The 21,560-nt window shown below is 36.5% G+C and overlaps 1 protein-coding gene across 1 annotated transcript; it reads left to right on the plus strand.

The window, feature by feature from the left end:
- Positions 1-15,921: 15,921 nt before the first annotated feature.
- LOC131030293 (pathogenesis-related protein PR-4-like) lies at positions 15,922-16,491 on the plus strand. The gene is made up of 2 exons (XM_057961023.2): positions 15,922-16,191; positions 16,327-16,491. Exons 1-2 carry the CDS (start codon positions 15,922-15,924, stop codon positions 16,489-16,491), a joined length of 435 nt encoding a protein of 144 aa, XP_057817006.2.
- The last annotated feature ends 5,069 nt before the right edge of the window (positions 16,492-21,560 follow it).

The following is a 21,560-nucleotide window of genomic DNA, read 5'->3' on the forward strand; positions in this document are numbered from 1 at the left end:
GCTTCTGGAGACCATAAGGCTTAGACTTTGTCGAGGCCAGCTAGCTCCGAGGGAGGGAGTTCATCATAGCCATATAGGGCTCCCTATGTATCAGTTTTTGTATGATGATGTAGACACCTTCGGGTGATTGTAGTCATATGTATTTTGACATCATTGTATCATGACACTTATGATTTTGAGATATATATATATATATATATATGAGATGATTTATCCTTGCGGCAGCTATATGCATGTGTACTTATGTGATGCATCTATATGTTTTATGTTGCATGTTTCTATATGATGCTTATGTTATGTATGCAAATATGTACATGATGAGAGGCAATATTTTTGTTCTTTAATATTTTTAATATGTTATGCATGATGCAAAATATAAATATATGAAATGTAGATGAATATGATAATGCAAATAACTATTTGCATGATGAAAAATATAAAATGTGGTAACATGTGTTGTGTGCAAGATATGATGCAAATTATGATATCTATATGTATGGAATGCTTATATGTGGTAATGCAGGTGCAATCTACATGAAATGCAAATATTTTTGGCGTGTCATTATACTCAGTCATGTGATAACGGGCTACACAAACTCAAGAAGGACTATGGAGGTCAATCAAGAAAGGGGGATGAAAGATAGAAGATATGGAAGTGAAAGAGCTTCTTGTGCTATTATCATCATTGAGCTTTATTATGGCAAAATAGGTTATGACAATCCAGGCATATGTTCGACCCAAAAATTCATCGTACCTGTTTGCATGGAGATCAAATAGTAGCAAATAAGGAATGCCTCAGTTCACACTAGGCTCACAGTGTCCTCATATCCTTGGACAAGTCATAGCATTACTAAGAGACAATCCACAGACAACAAAGAAAAATAGGTGACGATACCCCATCCTCGCCTTTCTAGTCAAAGACATCCTGGAGATAAATTCTCTAATCAGAGACATCACAGAAAAGCTAAAAGAAATGTCACCAAAAGATAAAATCAAAAGAAAACCAAGACTCGACACCAACATCCACTGTAGTCCTCAAGTTTAGTGTCTCTTGTCACTTGTATAAGTCTATTTGATTATGGTCACAATGTTTACTTTCACAAAAGGATAGATAGCACTTAACCATAATGTAGTCTGAGTCTGTTGAAAGATTTGGTTTGTTGAAGCCCATTGATTCTTGTGTCTCATCTGAAACTAACTGAATCCATGAAACCGATACTTTATTACAGAGAAGACAGAACTTTATTGTGGATCTGTGATGCAAGTGTTGCTTTATTGTGGATTGTGATGCAAGTGTTGCTTTATTGTGGATTGTGCATGGATAGACTAAAGAAAACTGGAAGAAATTGTACTCCTCAAAATGTGTGATGTTCTTAGTTCCACACCCATCACTAGATGTAGGATTTTCCTTAGCCACAGATAGGAGCTAATTTATTATGGATGGAAAGGGTGAAAAGGGGGTTATTATGAATGGCTAACCAATCTTAGGTAGATCAATAAAAAGCCATGATGGGATTGGATAAGTTTATTATGAATAGATAAGTTGTGAGTGTGTGCAAAGTTAAAGGATGAGATTGAATCCTAGAGGAGGGAGGAGAAATGTCTCTACACATAGCGCCTATAACCTGGTTTTCACCATGGTACTTGCCCAGGACACCACCGAAGTGGTTTTCACTGTTGGACGAATTTATTTCTCTTTTTTTTTTTTTTTTTTTGGTGTCACAAGGCACCTGTTTGCCAGGTTTTTACCAAGCAATGATTTTTTTTATTTTAATGATTTTTTTGTATTTTTTATTTTTTTATTTTTTTTTGTATTTTTAAGTTTTTTTATTTTTTTGTATTTTTGAATTAGGATATTCTGAAGGGCTATGTGTAAAACCTACAAAGGTGCATGGTGTTGATAGGATCCTCCAAAGGTTCTCCATCTGGTGTCGAAAGCTAATATGCACCTGATCCATAGGTTGTTGTGATGACATAAGGACTCAGCCAATTTGGTTCGAACTTTCCCTTCTTCTGTCTGTCTTGCTGATTTTTAGGATTTTTTCTGAGAACTAATTCACCCACCTCAAATATGCGAGGCTTTATCTTATGATTGTAGCTTCATTGTTCCTTGAATGAATGATGTGTAGATCAAGGGACTATCTTCCTTGATAAAGGAACTGAGATAGAATTACTAATGTGTGGACTACGTAGGCCCATATGTGTGTCACCTAAATAAGTTTGGGCATCCCTAATAACAAAGTCCTTCGAGGAAGCTCCATTAAAGGTCCATGATGTATTGCCAAAAGGGGATGGATGTGTGGAACCAGTGGATGAGGAATGAAGGCTTACGATTGTGAAAAGAAGTGAAAGTAGGATAGCATGATGGAGACTTGGGATCAACAAGTATGCTTTTTGGCTTGAAATTTTAGAAAATTTTCCCCTAGTTATTTTGATATTAGCGGAGATCATCTCTTCTTCTTTTTTGTTCATAGGATTTTTATCCTTGACTTTGATTTTTGCATAGTCTAATAGCTTTTGACTTTGATTTGAACTAAAGGACTTCTCTTTATTTTTTACTTTTAGATTTTTATTTTCAAAGCTTGATTTTTGATCCCTAATTAGTGAGGGCTTTTGTGATTCTTGTTGATCCAAGTCTGGGAGAGGAGTGAAAATGGAATGAGTGGATGAAATGGTAAAGCTATGTGAGTTCTCAAGAGGGCTGGTGATATGCTCGATAGATTCTTCACTGGAACCACTCTTAGGACTATTTATATCAAGAGTTGCTTGCACCACTAGAGGAGATTTGCATTCAAACTTGGTAGCCACAACACTAGGTGGTTCACACCTAATTCCTTGATATTGCATACTTCTTGTAGGTTGTTCATGTCGACTGAATACCTTAGGAGATAGTGGAAGTTGATCAACATGAAAGATATACTCACCACATCCCAGGTCTTTAATCTTGAATTTTTCTTTTAGCTCTGTTTGTTTGGATGTAGAAGCTTGTAATGATTCTGGATCAACATATGTTGATGAAGGAACAACCTCTCGATTGACTGGGATCGTTATTTTAGATCTAGGTCGTAGATTGTTGCAATAAATGAATGGTATTGGGTCAGCTTCGATGGTCACTTCAACTTCACTGTGCAAAAACTTGATACATCGATGATATGTAGATGGGACTGCTCTCATCTCATGAATCCATGGACATCCTAGCAATATGTTGTATGTGAGATCGAGGTCTAGGGCTTGACAAACCACATCCATTGTAATTGGCCCAACTCTGAGAGGCAAGGTGACTGTTCCTTTGGATGAATGCTCTTTGTCATCATATGCCTTGATGGTGATTTTGTTTGTAGCATTCACAGCTTTATCAAAATATCCCAATTGTATTATTGTGTTCAAAGTACATATATTGAGACCAGCTCCTCCATCTATCAGGACTCATTTTATTCGATGTTTGTGTAGGAAGGCTTCAATGTGTAAAGGTGCATTATGTGGTTGGCTTATAGAGGCGTCATTAGCTTCAATGAATGTAAGAGAATTTGGAATGGAAAGGTATCCCACCATGGCTTGAAACTGATCCATGTTCAGATCAATGGAGACAGAAGTGTCTCTCAAAGTTTTGTCAAGAATGGCTTTATGTGCGGGGGATATGCGTAAAAGCTCAAGGATGGAGATAAGTGTGGGTGTCTTCCTTAACTATTCTACTAGATCGTACTCAGGTTTGGTTGATGAGGAAGCGGTTTTTTTAGCTAGAGCACCTTGCAAAGTGACCTTACCTCGACGAGTTGTAACATTACATTCAGAGGTAGGTTCAAAAGAAGATCCAAATGCCTTTTAGGACAACTTTAGGTCTTTAGGTAGAATTTTCAGGCGTTTTGTCCTTGATGATAATGGTAGAAATATAATTATCCATCGAAATGTGATTGATAGTTGAATCATAGTTATAGGATGCTTTGGTATAGTTGGTCTACTCATCAGTGGCTTTGGCTTTTCCCTTGTCATGTTTAGGGAATGGTTCCTTAAACATCTCATGTTCTTGATTGGATGAACGTCCTTCAATCTCAATGTCACCTTTATCAATAAGATCTTGTATGATTTTCTTCAACCGATGAGAGTTTCCTATTTTATGTCCCTTGCTCTTGTGATATTCACAATAGTCATCATCATTCCACCAATTTGGTTTGACCTTTGGTTCATATGGATGATTGTCAGGAATTTTTATGATCTTGTTTGCCACTAGCTTCCTGAAAGTTGATTCAAGTGATTCTCCCAATGGGGTGTATTTCTTTCGTGGTTTTGTAGTTGTTTGAGTATTCACGTGGTTGTTTGTAGAACTTGATCCAGAAAAAATGATTTTGGGTTGTACTATATTAGCATCAACAACACCATCATTGACTGTGTTCTTGTTCATGTTCTAAAATCTTGGCTTGTCTTTTCCTTTAAAGTCCTCTTTGTTTTGTTTGAATATTTTGATGACACCTTTCTCAATTAGGACCTTCTCTGTCACTAAGCCTTTTTCAATGACATCCTTGAAAGTGGATAAACAAGCTTTGCTTAGATCATAACCAATTTCTCTATGAACATTCTGCATGAACATCTCTACCATTTGTTTTTGTGGAATTTCACAAGAGCATCTGCTGGCTAAATTCCTCCATCATTGCAAGAATGATGAAAAAGACTCACCATCCTTTTGTTTGGTGTTGCACAAAGTGGTGATTGATATATCTATCTCTATGTTGTATGAGAAATGTTGGATAAAAGTCTCCGCTAGATCACCCCAAGACTTAATTCCAAGTGGAATTTGGGAGAACTACTCCATAGCTTGATCACCTAAGCTTTGTGGGAATAATCTCATCAAATATGTCTCTTCTGCTACTACCTCAATGCAAGCCATGAAAAATTGTCTTATATGTATCATAGGGTCTCCTTTGCCTCTGTACTTATCAAACTTGGGTGTCATGAAATGTGTAGGAAAAAGAGGCATTGGAATGCTTTTTCAAATGGATAGGGACATATGTCTCTCATTGTGTAAGCTGGCTTCAATGTATTTATGTCCTCCATTTTCTTTTGTAAGTCCTTAATTTTCTGTTCCAAATTGTTCTTAGGTGGAGACTAACTTCTTAGACCATATCCCATGCCTGAGGCACCGGGTGGAGGAGGAGCATGTTGCCTATATGGATGGTATTGATCATACACATGTTCATATGGAGGAGGTTTATAGTGATGCTTTGTATAGAGACCGCTTGGTATAGAGTCATGATGAGGAATGGAATATTTGTTTTGTCCATGTATATTATACTCTACAGGCATGTCATGAGTTTGTTCTAGTGTGTTGCCCCCAAATTTGACATGGGGTTTCCTTCTGTCCAAATTTTGAGCATGCCTTTGGATATCCAATTGCTTTGATGGTTGGTCCTTAGCATTGGTATGTGATTGAGTATATTTTTCTACATAAGACTTCCATAATGGTTTGCAAAGGTGAGTATCATATGTGTGACCATGTGTATATGGGACCTTAGGTTTTTGAAACAAAGATGATGGTGATTCAGGCACAAGATGTGGTCCTCTGTTTCCTCCACTACTAGGACTCCTTTGATCCATGTTGAGTTGAGGTTCTTGCAAAGGTCGATTTTCCATTATTTGAGACATGTCAAAATCATGAGGGATCTTGGCTCCACTTTGTGCCATTACTTGTAAGAAATATTGTCTATCTCTCCTCATTATATCCTCAACCAATCGATTAAAATAGGGATCCATAATGGAGTCTTCCACTTCTGCTGAATGTATAGAAAAGTTGTCCATATTGTCATTTTGTGTATCATTGTTGTTTGTAGTGTCCATGTTATCAACATTTGGAATGTTTCTATAGGCATCCATGTCAGGTAATGTGGTACGATAAGAATTGAAGAAGACGTCATTGTCACACTCATAGGCACTCATGTTTGTAGAATCTTGAGCCTCTTTAGCTTCTCTCCTAAATTTTTGGAAATGGGTTTCAACCATGAACTAGGTCTTGACCAAGATGTGTGAGATTAGATAAAAATGGAAAGAATATGGAAGATGAAGAGTTGGATGGAATGTAAATGAATCTGAGGTTTATTTGGAATGTCCAATGTCTAAGACCAAGTATGTATGTAGTAGAGTAGGTGTGTCTTCCAAAGAGATGATAGTTTCTCTTGATGAGGTAAGTTGACATTGACTCTAAGTAAGACCAAATGAGACCCAAAGGTGATAGACCTTGATAAGGGAAAACTTAGCAAAATGTTATTGTATGTATTGTGTTGACAAAGTAAGATGAGGACAAGCAAGTGACCTTTCGACTCAAGTTTAGACAAATGTGAATGTAATGCAAGGTGTAAAGAAATGATGGACTTTGTGAGACCTAGAAATAGGCTGAATTCTAGATGAAAACAAAAAGAGATAACCTAGGAAGCTCAAGAATTTTGAAACCGATTGTTGTTTGTTGGATTGTAATTTTTTTTTCAATTTTGAACACAGATGTGCCTGTATACTTCAAAGACGTGATTAAATGATATAGACATTTTTAAAAATTGCACAGATGCGTTTCTGAGATTTTGTAAATGCAGTTTTGCTTATGAGAATACAACCGTGTTTTTGTCCTTCACAGACGCAACCAAATGACACAAACGTGGTTCTATCAGACACAGATGTGTTTCCAGAAACTAAGTGCAATTTTTCCAATTCTGTAAAGTTGCATTTGTGACCAAATCTGAATTTTTGACCATTTTTCATGACAAGAGGACATAGTGTTGATTAGGACTCAATGTTTGCAAGTGTTTAGACTCAAAATGACTCCAAAGAAAGTGTGTTGTTTGATGTAAAAATGTTTTGCATACACTTGAGGACATAAAATACACAATGTTTTGATGTTTGATCTTGAATGTTTGAGTGTTCAAAAGAAAACAAGCACAATTCTTATAGCTGGTCAGGACAATAGTTGTTGATCCCACATGGGGTTTCCCCCAAGGCTACGCTATTCAGAGTGGATACTTAGATGCTTGACCCCACTTGCTCCACCCTCGGCACTCACTTCTCAGGGCCAACCAAGCATCAGTCCCCACAAAAATTCACCATGGCAAACTTTGTATCTCTACTAAGAACTGTATGTGTGTGGGTCGGTCCAGAGGTCAAACCTCTTGCCCCAACAACTAGAAGGATTTTGGCTTTCTAAAAAAAAATGTGCTAGTAAGGGCATCCGCTCGTGTGGCCATACATGTGACCCTTTCAGCTTTGTAGATATAGAGGAGTCCCAGCCAGTAGGGGTTACGCCCTACAACTGATCAAATAAATTTGATCAAACAAGTTCATGGGGAGACATAGTGTCAGTATCAACTAATCAGCACACGTTAGCCATGGCTTTCACCATGGATATTGTTATTTATAGTGGTTTGGAAGAGGTGGGTTTTCCTCGCTACCACTTGGGTCGTTCTCTCCTCACCAGTAGTCACAATGACCACATGGGGAGACAGACCCTCTAGAGATTAAAAAAATACAGCCTATTGCTCAAGACACAAAAGACACTAGTTCAATTTTAGTGCACCAATTGAAATGTTTGGTAATGTATGAAAACAAGGCACACAATAAAGATCAAAAACCCTTGCCAAAATTTTGCAACAAATATTTGTTAGTAGTTTTGCAATAATACCCCTCCTGCAAGCACACAAGTGAGGTAAATTTTAGATCCAAAAAACTTTGTGAAATAGGGGCCTTCGACAAGACGATTCACTTCAAAGACAAGCTACACCAATTTTGTTAGCTACATCACAATGTGTTAGCCCGAAATAAACCAGATTTGAAATCCAAATGACAAAATAAAGCCTCAAAATTGGATCAAAAACTGAAAAATGTAATATCCGAAACACGGACATGATTAAACCTAACGCAAATGTGGTAGAAAATCACAAATGTGCCTAAATCCTTCGCAGATGCACCTAGAAAACACAGACGTGGCTCCTGAACACCGACACGTCTGAAAGGTGCATAGACGTGGTTCAGAAACAAAGATGCAACCCTGCAATATGCAAAAGAAAATAAAATAATGTTGAACATAGATGCGATTGCGGAGGTCATAGACGTAGAAAAAAACTAAAAAACATGATTACAGGATGCACAGACGCGGAAATGTCAAAATATTGTCAAAAATGTCAGGTCTGCAACTTCAAAGACACAAAATCTACAACAAAGGATGTTAAATGCAAAAATGGAAAAGAGTCCCACCGGGCGTGCCAAAATATTAATGGTGAAAGTGGATAATAGAACGATATTGAAAGACTAAAGGAATTCAACCACAAAACCCTAGCCTAACAACAACAAAGATCCACCATAACATATGAAGATTACCTAAGACAATGCAAATCAATGAAATCACAAAGATTATACCATCACATGTCCAATAGGGTTTGGATCTCCATTGATCTTGCTTGATATATTTGCTCTTAGATTTTGTGTGCACAAGAGCTCAACAAAGAATAGAAATGTGGTTGCAAGTAGGCTTGATCACATATGAAAGTTCAAAAGTGTAGTTGGGGAGTTGATAATGAAGGAAGCATCTCCTTATATAGAAGACACTGTAAGAAACAGAGAGATAAGATTGAGAGGTGTAAAAGATAATTGGTTAGCTAGGATTAGAGGGTAAGTAAAAGAAATAAAATAATAATGAGAGGGTAGGTAGTGTAGGAATTAAGAGATGAATGACACGTGTCATGGCTAGAAAAGGCTAATGAATTAATTAAATAAATAAAGATATAATTAATTAATAGAAGAAATGGGATTAATTAAATAAATAAAAGTATTTATTTAATTGGGGAAAAGGATTATTTAAATAAATAAATGTATTTATTTAAATGAGAAATAAGGCTAGAAGAGGATAAATGAATTAATTAAATAAATAAAGATTTATTTAATTAATAGAAGAATTAGGCTAAAATAATTAAATAAATAAAATATTTATTTAATTAGATATGAAAATTTTAGGTGTCTATAGTAGGTATGGCTGGTCTTCACTAGTCTAGCTTTCTCCTCCTCATCCTTCAGAAATTTCTCCATGGCAGTGTCTGAAATCTTTATGTCCCTATAAAACTTGATGTCGTCCATTAGAAGACCTGTTTCATCCGCAATCATAGTTTCAGTCACCTTGACCTTCCTCTTGCCTATGGTTAAAGTGCCTTTGTTCCAACCCTTCTTGAAGATTCTCGTAATTTCAAGTTGTTTCTCCTGCATGTGCTCCGTGAAATCAGTCATCTTGGTAACTTGAAGAACTGCCCAGACCTACAGACGACTCTTCCATTTATCAATGGTGGTAGCCTTCATTCTCTTTCATTTTCCACCCATAATCCTATTGATGTCAATTGTCTATAATTCCCACCCGATACCTTTCTTTGCTACAAACTTTCTGTGAGAACACGCTAGAAATCTGTAGGAGTTTCTGATGCTATTGTTCAAGAGGGATAAAAATGCCCATAAAACTTGCAAAGTGAACCTGCAATGATTATTGTACCTCCTTCTTGGCTACCTACAAAACCAGCTCCTACTGCCATGACTTCTCCTTACACCTCGGGAAATGATTTCAAATTTGACCCTGCTTACCATGCAATCTTTCATAAGTTAAGATATCACATGTCGCACATGATAGCTCCTCTTCGTCATTCCAGGTAATAATTAGCTCACTTCGTACTACCTCATTGGCATCCTAGTCAGCACTGCTATTAGCCTCTCTGTAAACATGGGAAATTCCATGTTGCATTTTTTAAGCCCCTGAAGCAACTTCTTGGCACACTCTAATATTTTTGATAGTCCACGAAGGTTGATGTTTACCTAGAAGGTAGTTAATAATTTTTTTAGAGTCACCTTCCAACCATAACATTTTGACCCCTAAATTATAGGCTAATTTAATTGATTGAAGGGCACCCATAGCTTCCACCATATGATTGGTCTGAATTCCCAAGGGATGGGCAATCGCCCCAGTGCAAAAGCCAACCCCATTTTGGATAACACAATGGCAACCAACAGGTCTCAGGTTTCCTTTCACCATGCCATCAAAGTTGGCCTTAAACCAATCATTGGGGGGAAAGGACTAGCAACACAATCTTCTATTGATTTGGTTGATGTTGGAGCCCAAAAGGCTGGGATATTCCATCTTTTGAGAACATAAAAGTCCTCCTTATTGCTACAACAATGCACCCTCCTTGTCATCACATTCTCAACATAGTTACTTTTTATCTTGACCCACACCACTTCAGAGGTGTTAATATCATTCCGGAATATTCTATTATTTCCCTCTTTCCATGTCCCCCAGAGGATATGGGCAGAAGATAACTTCCACAGATTCCTTATGGTGATGTTATTGGTAGAATAATGTCAGCTTCTGAAATAATCATGCATCTCCTCTAGCAAAACCCAATTCAACCCCCACATTTGAAAAAACATCCCCCAATTAGGAGTGGCAAAAGGATAGTGTAAAAAGATATGGTTCACAGATCCCTCATTATCAAGACACCAATAGCACATGTTTGGGAAACAAAAGCCCCTCTTTCTCAGATTATCAATAGTTAGAATCTTATTTTGCAAAAGAATCCACAAAAAAATATTGATTTTAGGAATCAAACTTGGATACCAAGCCTTAGTCCAGCAAGGAGTAGGATCTTAGGATTGTGCCAGTAAAAGGACAGTAAAAGAGACCGAATAAGTCCCTGAGGAAGTCCCAGACCACACCATGTGGTCTTCCCTTTTGGTATTTAAGACAACATGGTTGATCATTAAATTTACCTGCTTGAGTTTAGGATCAATAGATCTTAGGTCCACCCACTTTTGATCTTTCCAATAATCAGCCACTTTGGCACCTATCTTCTCCTTACAATTTTGGATGAGCATATAAGAGGCCCTCTTATTAAGAGGGGCTCCACCAATCCAAGCATTATCCCAAAAGTCCACCTTCCTGCCATCACCTATGGCCCAGACATTGCCGAGACTCGCAATACCTTTAGCTTGAATAACACTATTCCAAACGAAAGACCCACTTGGTATCTGATCAGAGACCAGGAAATACTCAATGGTGGGAAATTTCCTTAAGTACTTGGCTTTCTAGATATCATTTCATTCTCCTTTTCCCTGATAAGTTCTACAAATTTTTTTGGCCATAAGAGTTTTATTCAAAGTTCTGATATTCCTTAAGCCCATACCCCCCTTCTTTCTGGGTTTACACACATTTTCCTAGGCTATGAGAGCCATTCTCTTCTTCTCCTCAATCCCAGACCATAGGAAGGCTTTCTAGATTTTCTCAATGGCATCAACAAATTTGCCAAGGATTTGAAGAAAGCTTAAAGCATACACCAAAAGACTCTGGAAGGAAGATTTTAAGAGCTAGACTTTTCCAGCTTGACTAAGAAGGGTCCCTTTCCAACCAACCATATTTCTATTGAATCTATCAACAAGACTATTCCAAAATAGCTCTGAGGGTTTCAATCCTAAGGGGAGGCAAAGGTAGATAGTAGGAGGGTTACCAATTTGGCATCTAAGGATCTAGACCATTCTGATTTGTTTGTCCTCCAGGGTGTTGAAGAAGAAAAAAGATCTTTTCTCCCAATTGATGGCTTGACTTGAGGCCAAACTATGTCTTGAGAAGGTTCTTCAGATTGGATGCTTCTTTGATAGTGGAGGATCCCATTAAAATGGTATCATCAACAAGTTGTTGATGAGTATAGGCTCTAAAACCAAAAGAGGGTGATATACCACAAAGGAGCCCCAAAGAAACAGAATTGTTGATAAATTTGTACCCAGACATTCAGCCAAAATGATGAAGAGTATAGGGGATATGAGATCCCCCTACCTAATACCCCTAGAAGTTTTGAAGAATGGGGAAGGCACCCCATTAATAATGATAGAAAAAGAAGAAGTTGAAATGAGTTGATTAATCATCTTATTAAACCTAACTCCAAAACCAAAAGCTCCAAGCACCTTACCCAAGAAACTCTAGTCCACATGGTCATAGGCCTTAGACAAATCCAGCTTCATAAGAAATCCTTTCTTTTTTGAATCCACCAATGAATGAATGTTTTCATGGATAGCAATGATAGACCCAAGGATTTGTCTGCCAAGAACAAATCCACTCTGTTGGGGCGAAATGATTAGAGGAAGAATCCTTAGCAACCTTCTTGTTACCACCTTAGAAATAATTTTATAGAATGAGTTGCATAAGCTTATCGATCAGAACTTATCCATAGAGTCAGCCCCTAGGCATTTGGGTATCAGAACCAAGAAAGTTGCATTGAGTTCCTTTAAGATCATTCTAGCCCCCAAAAAATTATGCACACCTTTAACCACACCAGCTTTGAGGATTTTCGAGAAGGTTTGAAAGAAGAACAATGAAAATCCATCCAGGCCCAAGGCTTTGTTCCCATCAAAAGAAAAAATAGCTTTTTTAACTTCCTCCTTAGAAGGGATGGCCACCAAGGCCTTGTTTTGATCCTCATTAATAGTTGAAGGAATATTCTCAAGGATGGCACTCTGGAAATGACCATCCAGACCCGAGTCCGCTGAGAGAAGTGATGTAAATAAGTTCCTGGCTTCCTTCCCGATCTCATCATCCTTCCTCATTTTAGTTCCCCCAATATTCAGCTTCAAGATTCTATTAGCAGCCTTGTGTTTCATAGTGGTCATATGGAAGAACCTAGTATTTCTATCCCCAGCTTTAAGCCATAGGGATCTAAACCTTTGTTTCTAGAATTCTTCCTCTCTTATGATAATCTTGTGGTACTTCACTAGCACTTCATTTTCCTCCCTGATTGATACTTCATTATATCCACTCGTTTGGATTTTATCCTACATTTTCTTGATTTCTAGTTGGGTTTTGGTCTTGGCAGCAAACAGATCTCCGAAAACCTCCTTATTTCATTTTATAATATTTTCCTTCACATTTCTTAATTTCTTCATAATTCTATACATAGAAGTACCTTTGACATCAATAGACCACCACTTCTCAAAGACATGCACAAGGTTAGGGTTTTCTAGCCACATCCTTTCAAATCTGAATGGGAAATTTCTTTTAAAAATGGTGTTATCAGCAACAAAAATCACAAGGAAATGATTAGAACCTATCCTAGAGATAGCAGAGAGAGAGCACTGATAATGGTTAAACCACTCGTTAGAAATGAGGGCCTTGTCAAGTCTGACTTGAATAAGATCTTCTCTCATCCTCCTGTTCATCCACGTAAACTTGGCTCCTTGGAGCTCAATATCATGCAAACCCTGGTTGTTGATAAAGTTCAAAAGATCCATTCTACTTTCTAGTTGTGAAGGGACACATCCAAATTTCTCATTGTCTTGGAGGGGGTGTTGAAATCCCCCATAACAATCCACATATCCTCCTTGTAAAGAACCCGAATAGCTTCCAATTTTTTCCAAAATTTGCTTCTACCAAGTCTATTATTAGGGGCATAAATATTGGTAAGTAGTAAAGAGGTGTCGTCCCTAATGTGTTGAAACCTAATAAAAGCCAGATTGCTATCCTTCTTGACTAGCTCCCCAGAAACATGCCTAAGGTTCCAAAAAATAGCAATGCCCCCAGAAGCACCATTAGAGCTTCCACCAAAAACTTCCCATCCTTCAAAAGCTTAATCGTTTCTACTTTCTCTTTAGTCATTTTAGTTTCTTGGATAATAACAATGTCTGGTTTATGTTATCTGACTAAATTTCTAAGAACATCCTGTTTGTGTGGACTATTCAATCCTCGTATATTCCATGAAAATATTTTTATTTTCTAACTAGGGAATATACCTCATGGATGGTCATTTGAGTACCATCTGCTATATTCTTGCTTGCCTCTTGATCTCTGGTCTGGCTTTCTTTTTTCCTTCCATGATGAGATGGGTTGGAACCCGTGTTAGCTTTGGTCTGGCTTCTTGTCTTGACTGAATTAGCCTAAGGGATAGATTTAAGCCCTTTTTTACCCCCTCTCTCTTGTTCTACAAATTCATTTGTATTGCAATCTTCCTCTTGAGTATTCTGGGTGGTTATCTTCGGGTCAACATCTTCGGCCTCAGCCCACTTAGCATTAAGCAGTGAGGTCATTGGTGATTGTTGGATGGTGGATTTCACCATCTCTACAGATTGTTGTGATCCCAACAATGAGATTCCTCCAAGGATCAAACACTTCTGGGGTTCTTCATAATCGCTACTGAGGTCGTCTCTGCTGGTGTTCTCTATAATGTGATATGAATCTGCTTCCTCATTGCCATGTAGCACCACCTGTATTTCTCCTTCTTCTAGGTTATCACTTCTTTTATCCCCCCGATTGGTATCTTGTTGTTTTCTATTATCTTTGCCTGTTTGATCCTTTTTACCTTCTTCAAGAAAAGTTATTTATGGGTTTTCCACATTAACATCCACTTGTTGCTCTACGGTGTTAGGGATGATGACACTCTGGGCCTCTTCGATTCTTTTCTCTTTTTCAGAGCCCTCAGGTTGCTTAACATGGTTTTTGGCTTTCCATTGCATTGCTTTTTCTTTCTTTTCTTTTTCTTTGATTGCCTGAAGAGGGCATTGCCTTGCTGTATGTCCCACTTTTTGCAATGAAAGCAAGCGAAAGGGACACTTTCATATTCCAAAGGTTGGTTCCATTTTCCCAATCTAGAATTGATCTCAATGGATAAGGGCATATCTGTGCCTTGCATAACTCCCACGCAGATCTTGGCAAAGGTAAGTCTTCTTCTAGCCCTTGTGATAGGGTCCATAGAGAAGAGTTCACCGAAAGAGCTAGCAATTCCTTTAAACACATCTTCCACCTAGAACTCTAAGGGAAGGCCCGACAGTCTAACCCAGACTGGAGCCTGAACAAAGAAGGTTCATTTAGGTCCATCTTAGGCACCCATTTTTATAAAGCTAGCGTTGATTTACCGATCAGCCAAGGGCCAACACAGAGCACTCTTGACATGTCTTCCTTGCAAGAGAAAGCCAAAGACAACACCCCTTTGGACATGGCGATGATCTCTACTTGACCTTTAAGCGCCCATTTGCATTTAGAAAATGCCCTGACAATATCAATATTTGGCCTCGGACCCAAAAAATTTTCAACCAGTGTCATTGCCATAAGGTTGATGTTATGATCAATAACAAGGTCTGGAATATCAATAGCGAATCTTCCCTTTTCTGGGTTTGAGATATTACGAACTGGAGGGAGCGAGGACTTTCCACTCGGTTTGACACCGAATAGAGAAGTCTAAGACCGACCACTGTCCCTTCGAATAGATTCATGCCTAGGAGTGCCTCCAGCATGTGATTCACCATTTTCTCCATCATGATCGATAGGCTTGTCACCTACTTCTGGGTCACCATCCGCCAAGTCCTTTCCACTCGGCTCAGAGGAATCCGGGCAGTCCCAAGAATCGTCCATTCCATTCTCCCCCTAGTTTGCCTGTCCATTGCAGGGTTTCCTGCCCTGCCCTGAATTCAAATGCAGCACTTCTCCCGCTCCATTATTTCCAAAAAATTACTTGTACAAAACTATTAGCCCTGTGAAGGATGTTTATGCGGAGATTTTAATGTAACTAACCATGTAAGGACGAAATCCTTATAAATTTCTTTTATGCGGGGATAAGGGGATGCTTGTTTTTGGACAAATCAATAAATCCCGTTGCCGATTTCAATGGAAAACCAAGAAATCCTATTGGAAATCCTCGGAATAATCACTGATCTAGAGTTTTAGATTCATCAAACTTTAAATATCCTAATTTCCGTTCCATGTTCTCTTTTGGAGTTGTATATATCAAACTTTAGATTTACCCTTGGACTCGCAGCTGACTCCAAAGAAATAACCCTGATTATAAAGCTATAAATAATAGGAACCTTTCTTAGAACAATATCGCCTGACTTAACACAATAGTCAGCTCATATTATACTGGGTGTGTTGAGCATTTATTCATGGCTTCCAAGGTTGTGAGGTGGATTTCTACATGCTTCCTTGTGGCATCCATGTTCTCTAACTTTGAGAGCGTCTGTGTTAATGGCCACACATACACTGCGTTCAATGACTACCATCGTGCCTCTCATAATTACGCCCTTGATGGGCTATATTGCGCTACATATGACCCTAATCAGACCCTAGACTGGCGCAAGGAATACTTTTGGACTGCGTATTGTGACAAAGCCGGCCAGCCCATGGAGCCTTCCCTCTGCGGCGCCTGCATCCAAGTAAACTCCACCACCTCTATTGTTTCTAATAAAAACAAACTATGTATTGCATTATTACTTGTTCATATCTAGAATTTGTTAGCCTATATGTATAATGTTTATTCTGGATATACGTAATCATTTGAATTGTTACAGGTGACAAATAATTCGACGGGTCAAAATGTTACCGTACGAATTCTGGACGGGTGCCAAAATGGAGGATTGGTTTTAGAAAAGGAAGCTTTTAATGCCATTGATGGAGATGGGAAAGGAAAGCATGACGGTCATATGTTTACTACCTACAAGTTCGTGGGGTGTTAGAACAAACTCACAGCCTCAATTATGTCCACTCCTTCAAATCTGTAGTTCACCAAATGCTTCTAAATTATCATCGCTTTGCTTTGAATAAAAACGTTTGTGACTGTCACAATATTTTCCTGCACAATAGGTTGCGTATGTTTGACTCTGCCCATTGAGTTGCAAAATGCCTTATCCCTGCGCAGCAGAAAGTTTTTGGGATATTATTTAGAATATAATTTGAAAATGTTATAATTAACCTATTTAAATTTTCAAATTTTCATATTGTCAAACAATTTTTATGTTTATGACATTAGATGTTATTAGAAAAAACATGTATGAGTATTAGAGGATGCTTTATAGGCACAAATATGTATAGGTTTGTGGTATATATAATCATTTAAACAAATGTTCATTCAAATTAATTCCTATGAAATAATGAACTAAATTTAACAATTATTTTTTTTTTCACCCAATCATTCTCATATTGCCTAATCATATACATGCAACTATATTTTAATAATTAGTTTCTAAGAAAATTATATATTTTTATTGGATAATTTAATGTAAGTTAATGTTGTTTCTCTTATAGTTATGACTATAAATGAGGCGTTTAAAGCTCATCCTCCCAAAATGACCAACTTGAAGGTTGCCCATTAGAATTTGCTAATGTACTACACACCTCCATTTATCTAGGCCTGGAAAGATAATGAAGAAAGGGGGAGGGGTGTCAGAAGATTGAATGTGGAGGAATACGACTCTACTCTAGTCAGTCGTATTTGCTTGAAAGTTTCTAAAAGCCTTGACATCAAATTGACTTTTTTGAAAATTACTGCACGAATTGCATTCCATGAGATGACATCTGTTTGAGTGTTTCCAAACAATATAGGTTGGAAGGACACTAGAAAGGAACTTGAAATCACACGTGCCATTATTGTTGCTTGAAAGTTTCAACTGCCTTCTCAACAAATCCCTTTTAGCCTGCAATTGTCTCAAAAAAATAAATAAATAAATCTACTTGTGCATACCCTGCAATCCTGACATTGACAATTTCAATTGCTAGAAAGTTTCTGTAGCCTTTCCAACAAACCCGTTGGTGTGTATCATCACATCCCAGGAGATAAAATCTCTTGGTTTGTATCCTGTAAAAGAGTTCACATGTAAAGTTTATGTTTCCTCATTTTTTTCTACATACCTATCTACCAGAGCATCCCGATGATTATATGTCCAAACTCTGTTTGTTAGCTTCCATTTTGGCACAGGGAGGGGAGGATGTGCGGTAAGGTTGTGTAGTGAGGCTTTGCGGCTATCAATAGCAGGTCCTGGAAATTTCTAGATCCTTTTCAACCAATCTATTATGTACGTATCCTGCAACCATTGCATCCCTCACCTGCGTTATTGAGGCATTATGCTAAAAGGGTTTCCATGATGTGCTAGAACCTCCCATTCTAGACTCCAAAATGATAGTTATGGTGTAGTGCACAGATCTATGAAGGAAAATGAAGTAAACCGAGATGGGTAGGTACAGTAGCAGGCGTTTACACAGACGAGGTGGAAGATACCATCAAAACTTGTATGAAACCTCTGTTCTTTTATTCCTTTTGAGTCCTACATTTAGAGAATGTGTTTTATCATCAGTCTAATTGAATAGGGGAATAATGCATAGATAATCACTATCAATATAGCATTTAAGACTAACTTTTGGGTTCTTGGATCAATCTAAACTTCTCCAAACTCTATTCTATGTTTCTTAAAAAAAATTATTCCAAAAAAATTATTCCTTTGAAGTCCTTTCTCTGCATCATAAATCAATAAATTTATTGCTTATAGATCCATTTTTCCTTCATTGTTTGGTTTATTTCCACTGCTCAATATATATTTTTATGACTTTACATTTGTCCTCTTACCTCGACTAGTATGTCCCATCAAGTTGGTTGAATATGCTATTTTTGCTCCCTCTATAATCTGCTATTCTTCACTAAGTTAGTCAAATCTATAATTTTTACATAACCATCACATTGCCAACTCTACTAATATTGGAATCTGGGACGTCTTAGAATCATCATGAATCTTTAATGACTTGAACGATTTTAACAGTAAACTATCCTATTGTATTAATGGTTTGACAAAGCTTCCTCATTTCAACACCTATCCATACTATATTACTTCTAGTCTCAGTTATGTGACTTAGAACTTGCATTCCAACAAGGTGCAATGGTTATATCAATAATAATATATGCTTTAGATAATATATTGATGGGTAGGCAAAAGTTCAAAGAAATAGACATTATCTTTGTATTGAGTAATTATTTAGAATATAATTAAGTTGATCTTGAAACGTGCAAGAAAATTGGATATGAATAATTGCACCTTGTAATTTAAACTGTCAAGTTATGCAAAATATTTTTGTAATACAAAATATTGTTATGATGTGTAAAGACGATTAAATTTGAATATTGATTATATTGAGTAGATTTGTTCCTGGTTGTTGAGACACCTTATATAATATCGTCTTAATTCAAGAATGATACAAAATTTTGTTATTTAGTTTAAGGAATTGGAATATACCCATTTGAATTGGGAATCTTTTTCAAGATGTTAGTACACTACACATACATCTATATGTCGCACTTCTATGTAACCAAATCAATCCAAAATTTGAACCAGGGGTTGCTAAAGCTTCACCTTTAAAATCCATGATGTTAGAATGATGAAATCTCAATCATGATTCTTTTAAAAAATGCACTAGGCTCAGTACAGAAGTGTCATTAATGTACTAGGTTCAATTTGTGACATGACAACTACTCTTCCCAAAATAAATAGAGAAACAATAAAAATATAATGAACAATTCTCTTGACAGATACCTTCACCATCACAAAAGACCTAGAATTAGTTGAACCCTACACTACATTAGTGAAATAATTTTTTTGCAGAGTGACACCAAAAAGGGAATCAAGCGAACCCACCAATTTCACACTAGCTTTAATCCCAATTAAGAAAGGAGGCTAGGGTACCATTGCACCAGAAATGCAAAAAATGTTGCAGTGAAAACCAAGGCTTAAGGACATAACATGGAATGAAATAATCTTTCTTAGCGAACCCAAAAGCACCACAAAATTACTGGCAAGTAGAGACCTACCAAGCGAAAAAAAGGAAATCCAGGCCATCACGGAGATAAGAGAGAAGGTTGTTAACTAATCTTTTAGTTATAATATATTAACCAACACAAAGCATAAAGAGAAACATTGAACAACAATTTTTTGACCCAGGATAAATATTAATGATTATAACCCTTTGACCAAAACATTGTTGAAAATATTAATAACTTCCTAGAGCTCCACTACAACATATTCATAAGAGAGAGATTGTGGGCCATTGATTATCTTTGTGATCTAAATATAAATGTTGTCTACAGCTCTATATACACTAAATGGGTAATGATTTTAATAATTAATTTCATATATACAATACTATCTAGGTTATAGTAAAAGATGTATATTTGTACATTATTTATGCACGGAAACATAATATGTTTTATTCTTTGTTATTTTCATCAAAGCATATTCCCCCCTCTCTAAACAAACTAGAATTTTGGTATTATGAAAGAAAAAAAAAACCCATCATTGACCTTATTCTAGCAAAATCAAGTAACATGCATTAACATAAGCATAGATAAATTTAGATTAAACATTGATATATGTGTATGCATATTTTTTTTATAATTTTTAATTTTTCAATGCATGAATATAATAAGAAACAAGAACATTTCTATTGAGTAAAATTCATTTTTAATCTTTATATGTGTATGCTCTTTGAAAAGAAACTTCCAAAAAATTTCTAAATTTATTGAGTAAAATTCTATTGAAAAGAAACTTCAATAGAACATTTTTAATCTTTATTTTTTTATATGAATTTTACTGATTAAAAATGAATTTTACTCAATAGAAATGTTCTTTATATTTTTAATCTTTATTTTTTTATATGTGTATGCTCTTTGAAAAGAAACTTCCAAAAACTTTCAACATAATTCAATCTTTATATCTTTCATATTGACTAATTTAATAATGATAATATAAATTATTATGGTTTCAGTCTTGCTAACCAATCAAACCTTCTCAGACAGATGTATTTGACCCCAATAATTAATTTATCAATTGAATTAGCTAATGTATGCATCATAAATTATTACATTACACAAAGCCTCCAAAGAAAATATTAAAACCATTAGAAAGCCTAGTTAAATATTATTAATACTTAGACCAATAGATTTGTTTCACTATTATTAATACGATAATATTATCTTACTGCAAAGAACACATAATATTAAATTCTACTTTCAAATATTTTACAAATTGAGTAATCCCTATGCAACTCTACCTAATTTAGAAAATACCCTCTCATGATTTAATATGTAATTTATACTTTAATTGTATAAATAGACTTTATAAAAAACTATAAAATAATAGCGATTCTGAACTTCTTTCTACTACAAGGAAACGTCCATCCAGTCATCAAAAATGAAAATCTTACCAAGGAGGGACTTAATTTTTTTTTTCAACTCTCTCTTTGATAAGATTTTCATTTCTATTGTCTGGATAGACAAAGATCTATTGCAAGTCCTACATCCACAAACAATGATTGATTATAGTAATATAAAAACCGGCTTCTAATAGTAATTACACAACACACATTTGTTTATGGTGAATATTCTTTCCTGATTCTAGTGCGTTGCCGATTTCAACGAGCAAACCAAGATATCCCATCGAATGTCCTCGAAATAATCGGTGATCTAAAAGTTTAGCTTTACAAAACTTCAAATATATTGTTGTGCTCATTCCATATCCTCACTCGGAGTTGGATACATCAAACTTTAAATTTATTTCTGGTCTCATTCCACAATCCCATTTGTCTCGCAGCTGAGTCCAAAGAAATAAGCCAAGGGTTGCACAACCACCATGATAAAATATTGGGAGTGAGCCCTAATGATAACCCTATAAATCATAGGGTTCATTCTTACAACAATATCGCCTGCCTTAACACAATAATCAGCTCATATTATTATAGTGATTGAATCCATATTGAGCTTAGAGTC

Source organism: Cryptomeria japonica, chromosome 8 (genome assembly GCF_030272615.1).
Source record: "Cryptomeria japonica chromosome 8, Sugi_1.0, whole genome shotgun sequence".
Taxonomy (NCBI): Eukaryota; Viridiplantae; Streptophyta; class Pinopsida; order Cupressales; family Cupressaceae; genus Cryptomeria; species Cryptomeria japonica.

Bases quoted from the DNA above. Each gene is read 5' to 3' on its own strand.
- LOC131030293 (XM_057961023.2), top strand. From the start codon at position 15,922: ATGGCTTCCAAGGTTGTGAGGTGGATTTCTACATGCTTCCTTGTGGCA. The intron at 16,192-16,326 runs GTAAACTCCACC...GAATTGTTACAG, and splicing joins TCTGCGGCGCCTGCATCCAA to GTGACAAATAATTCGACGGG.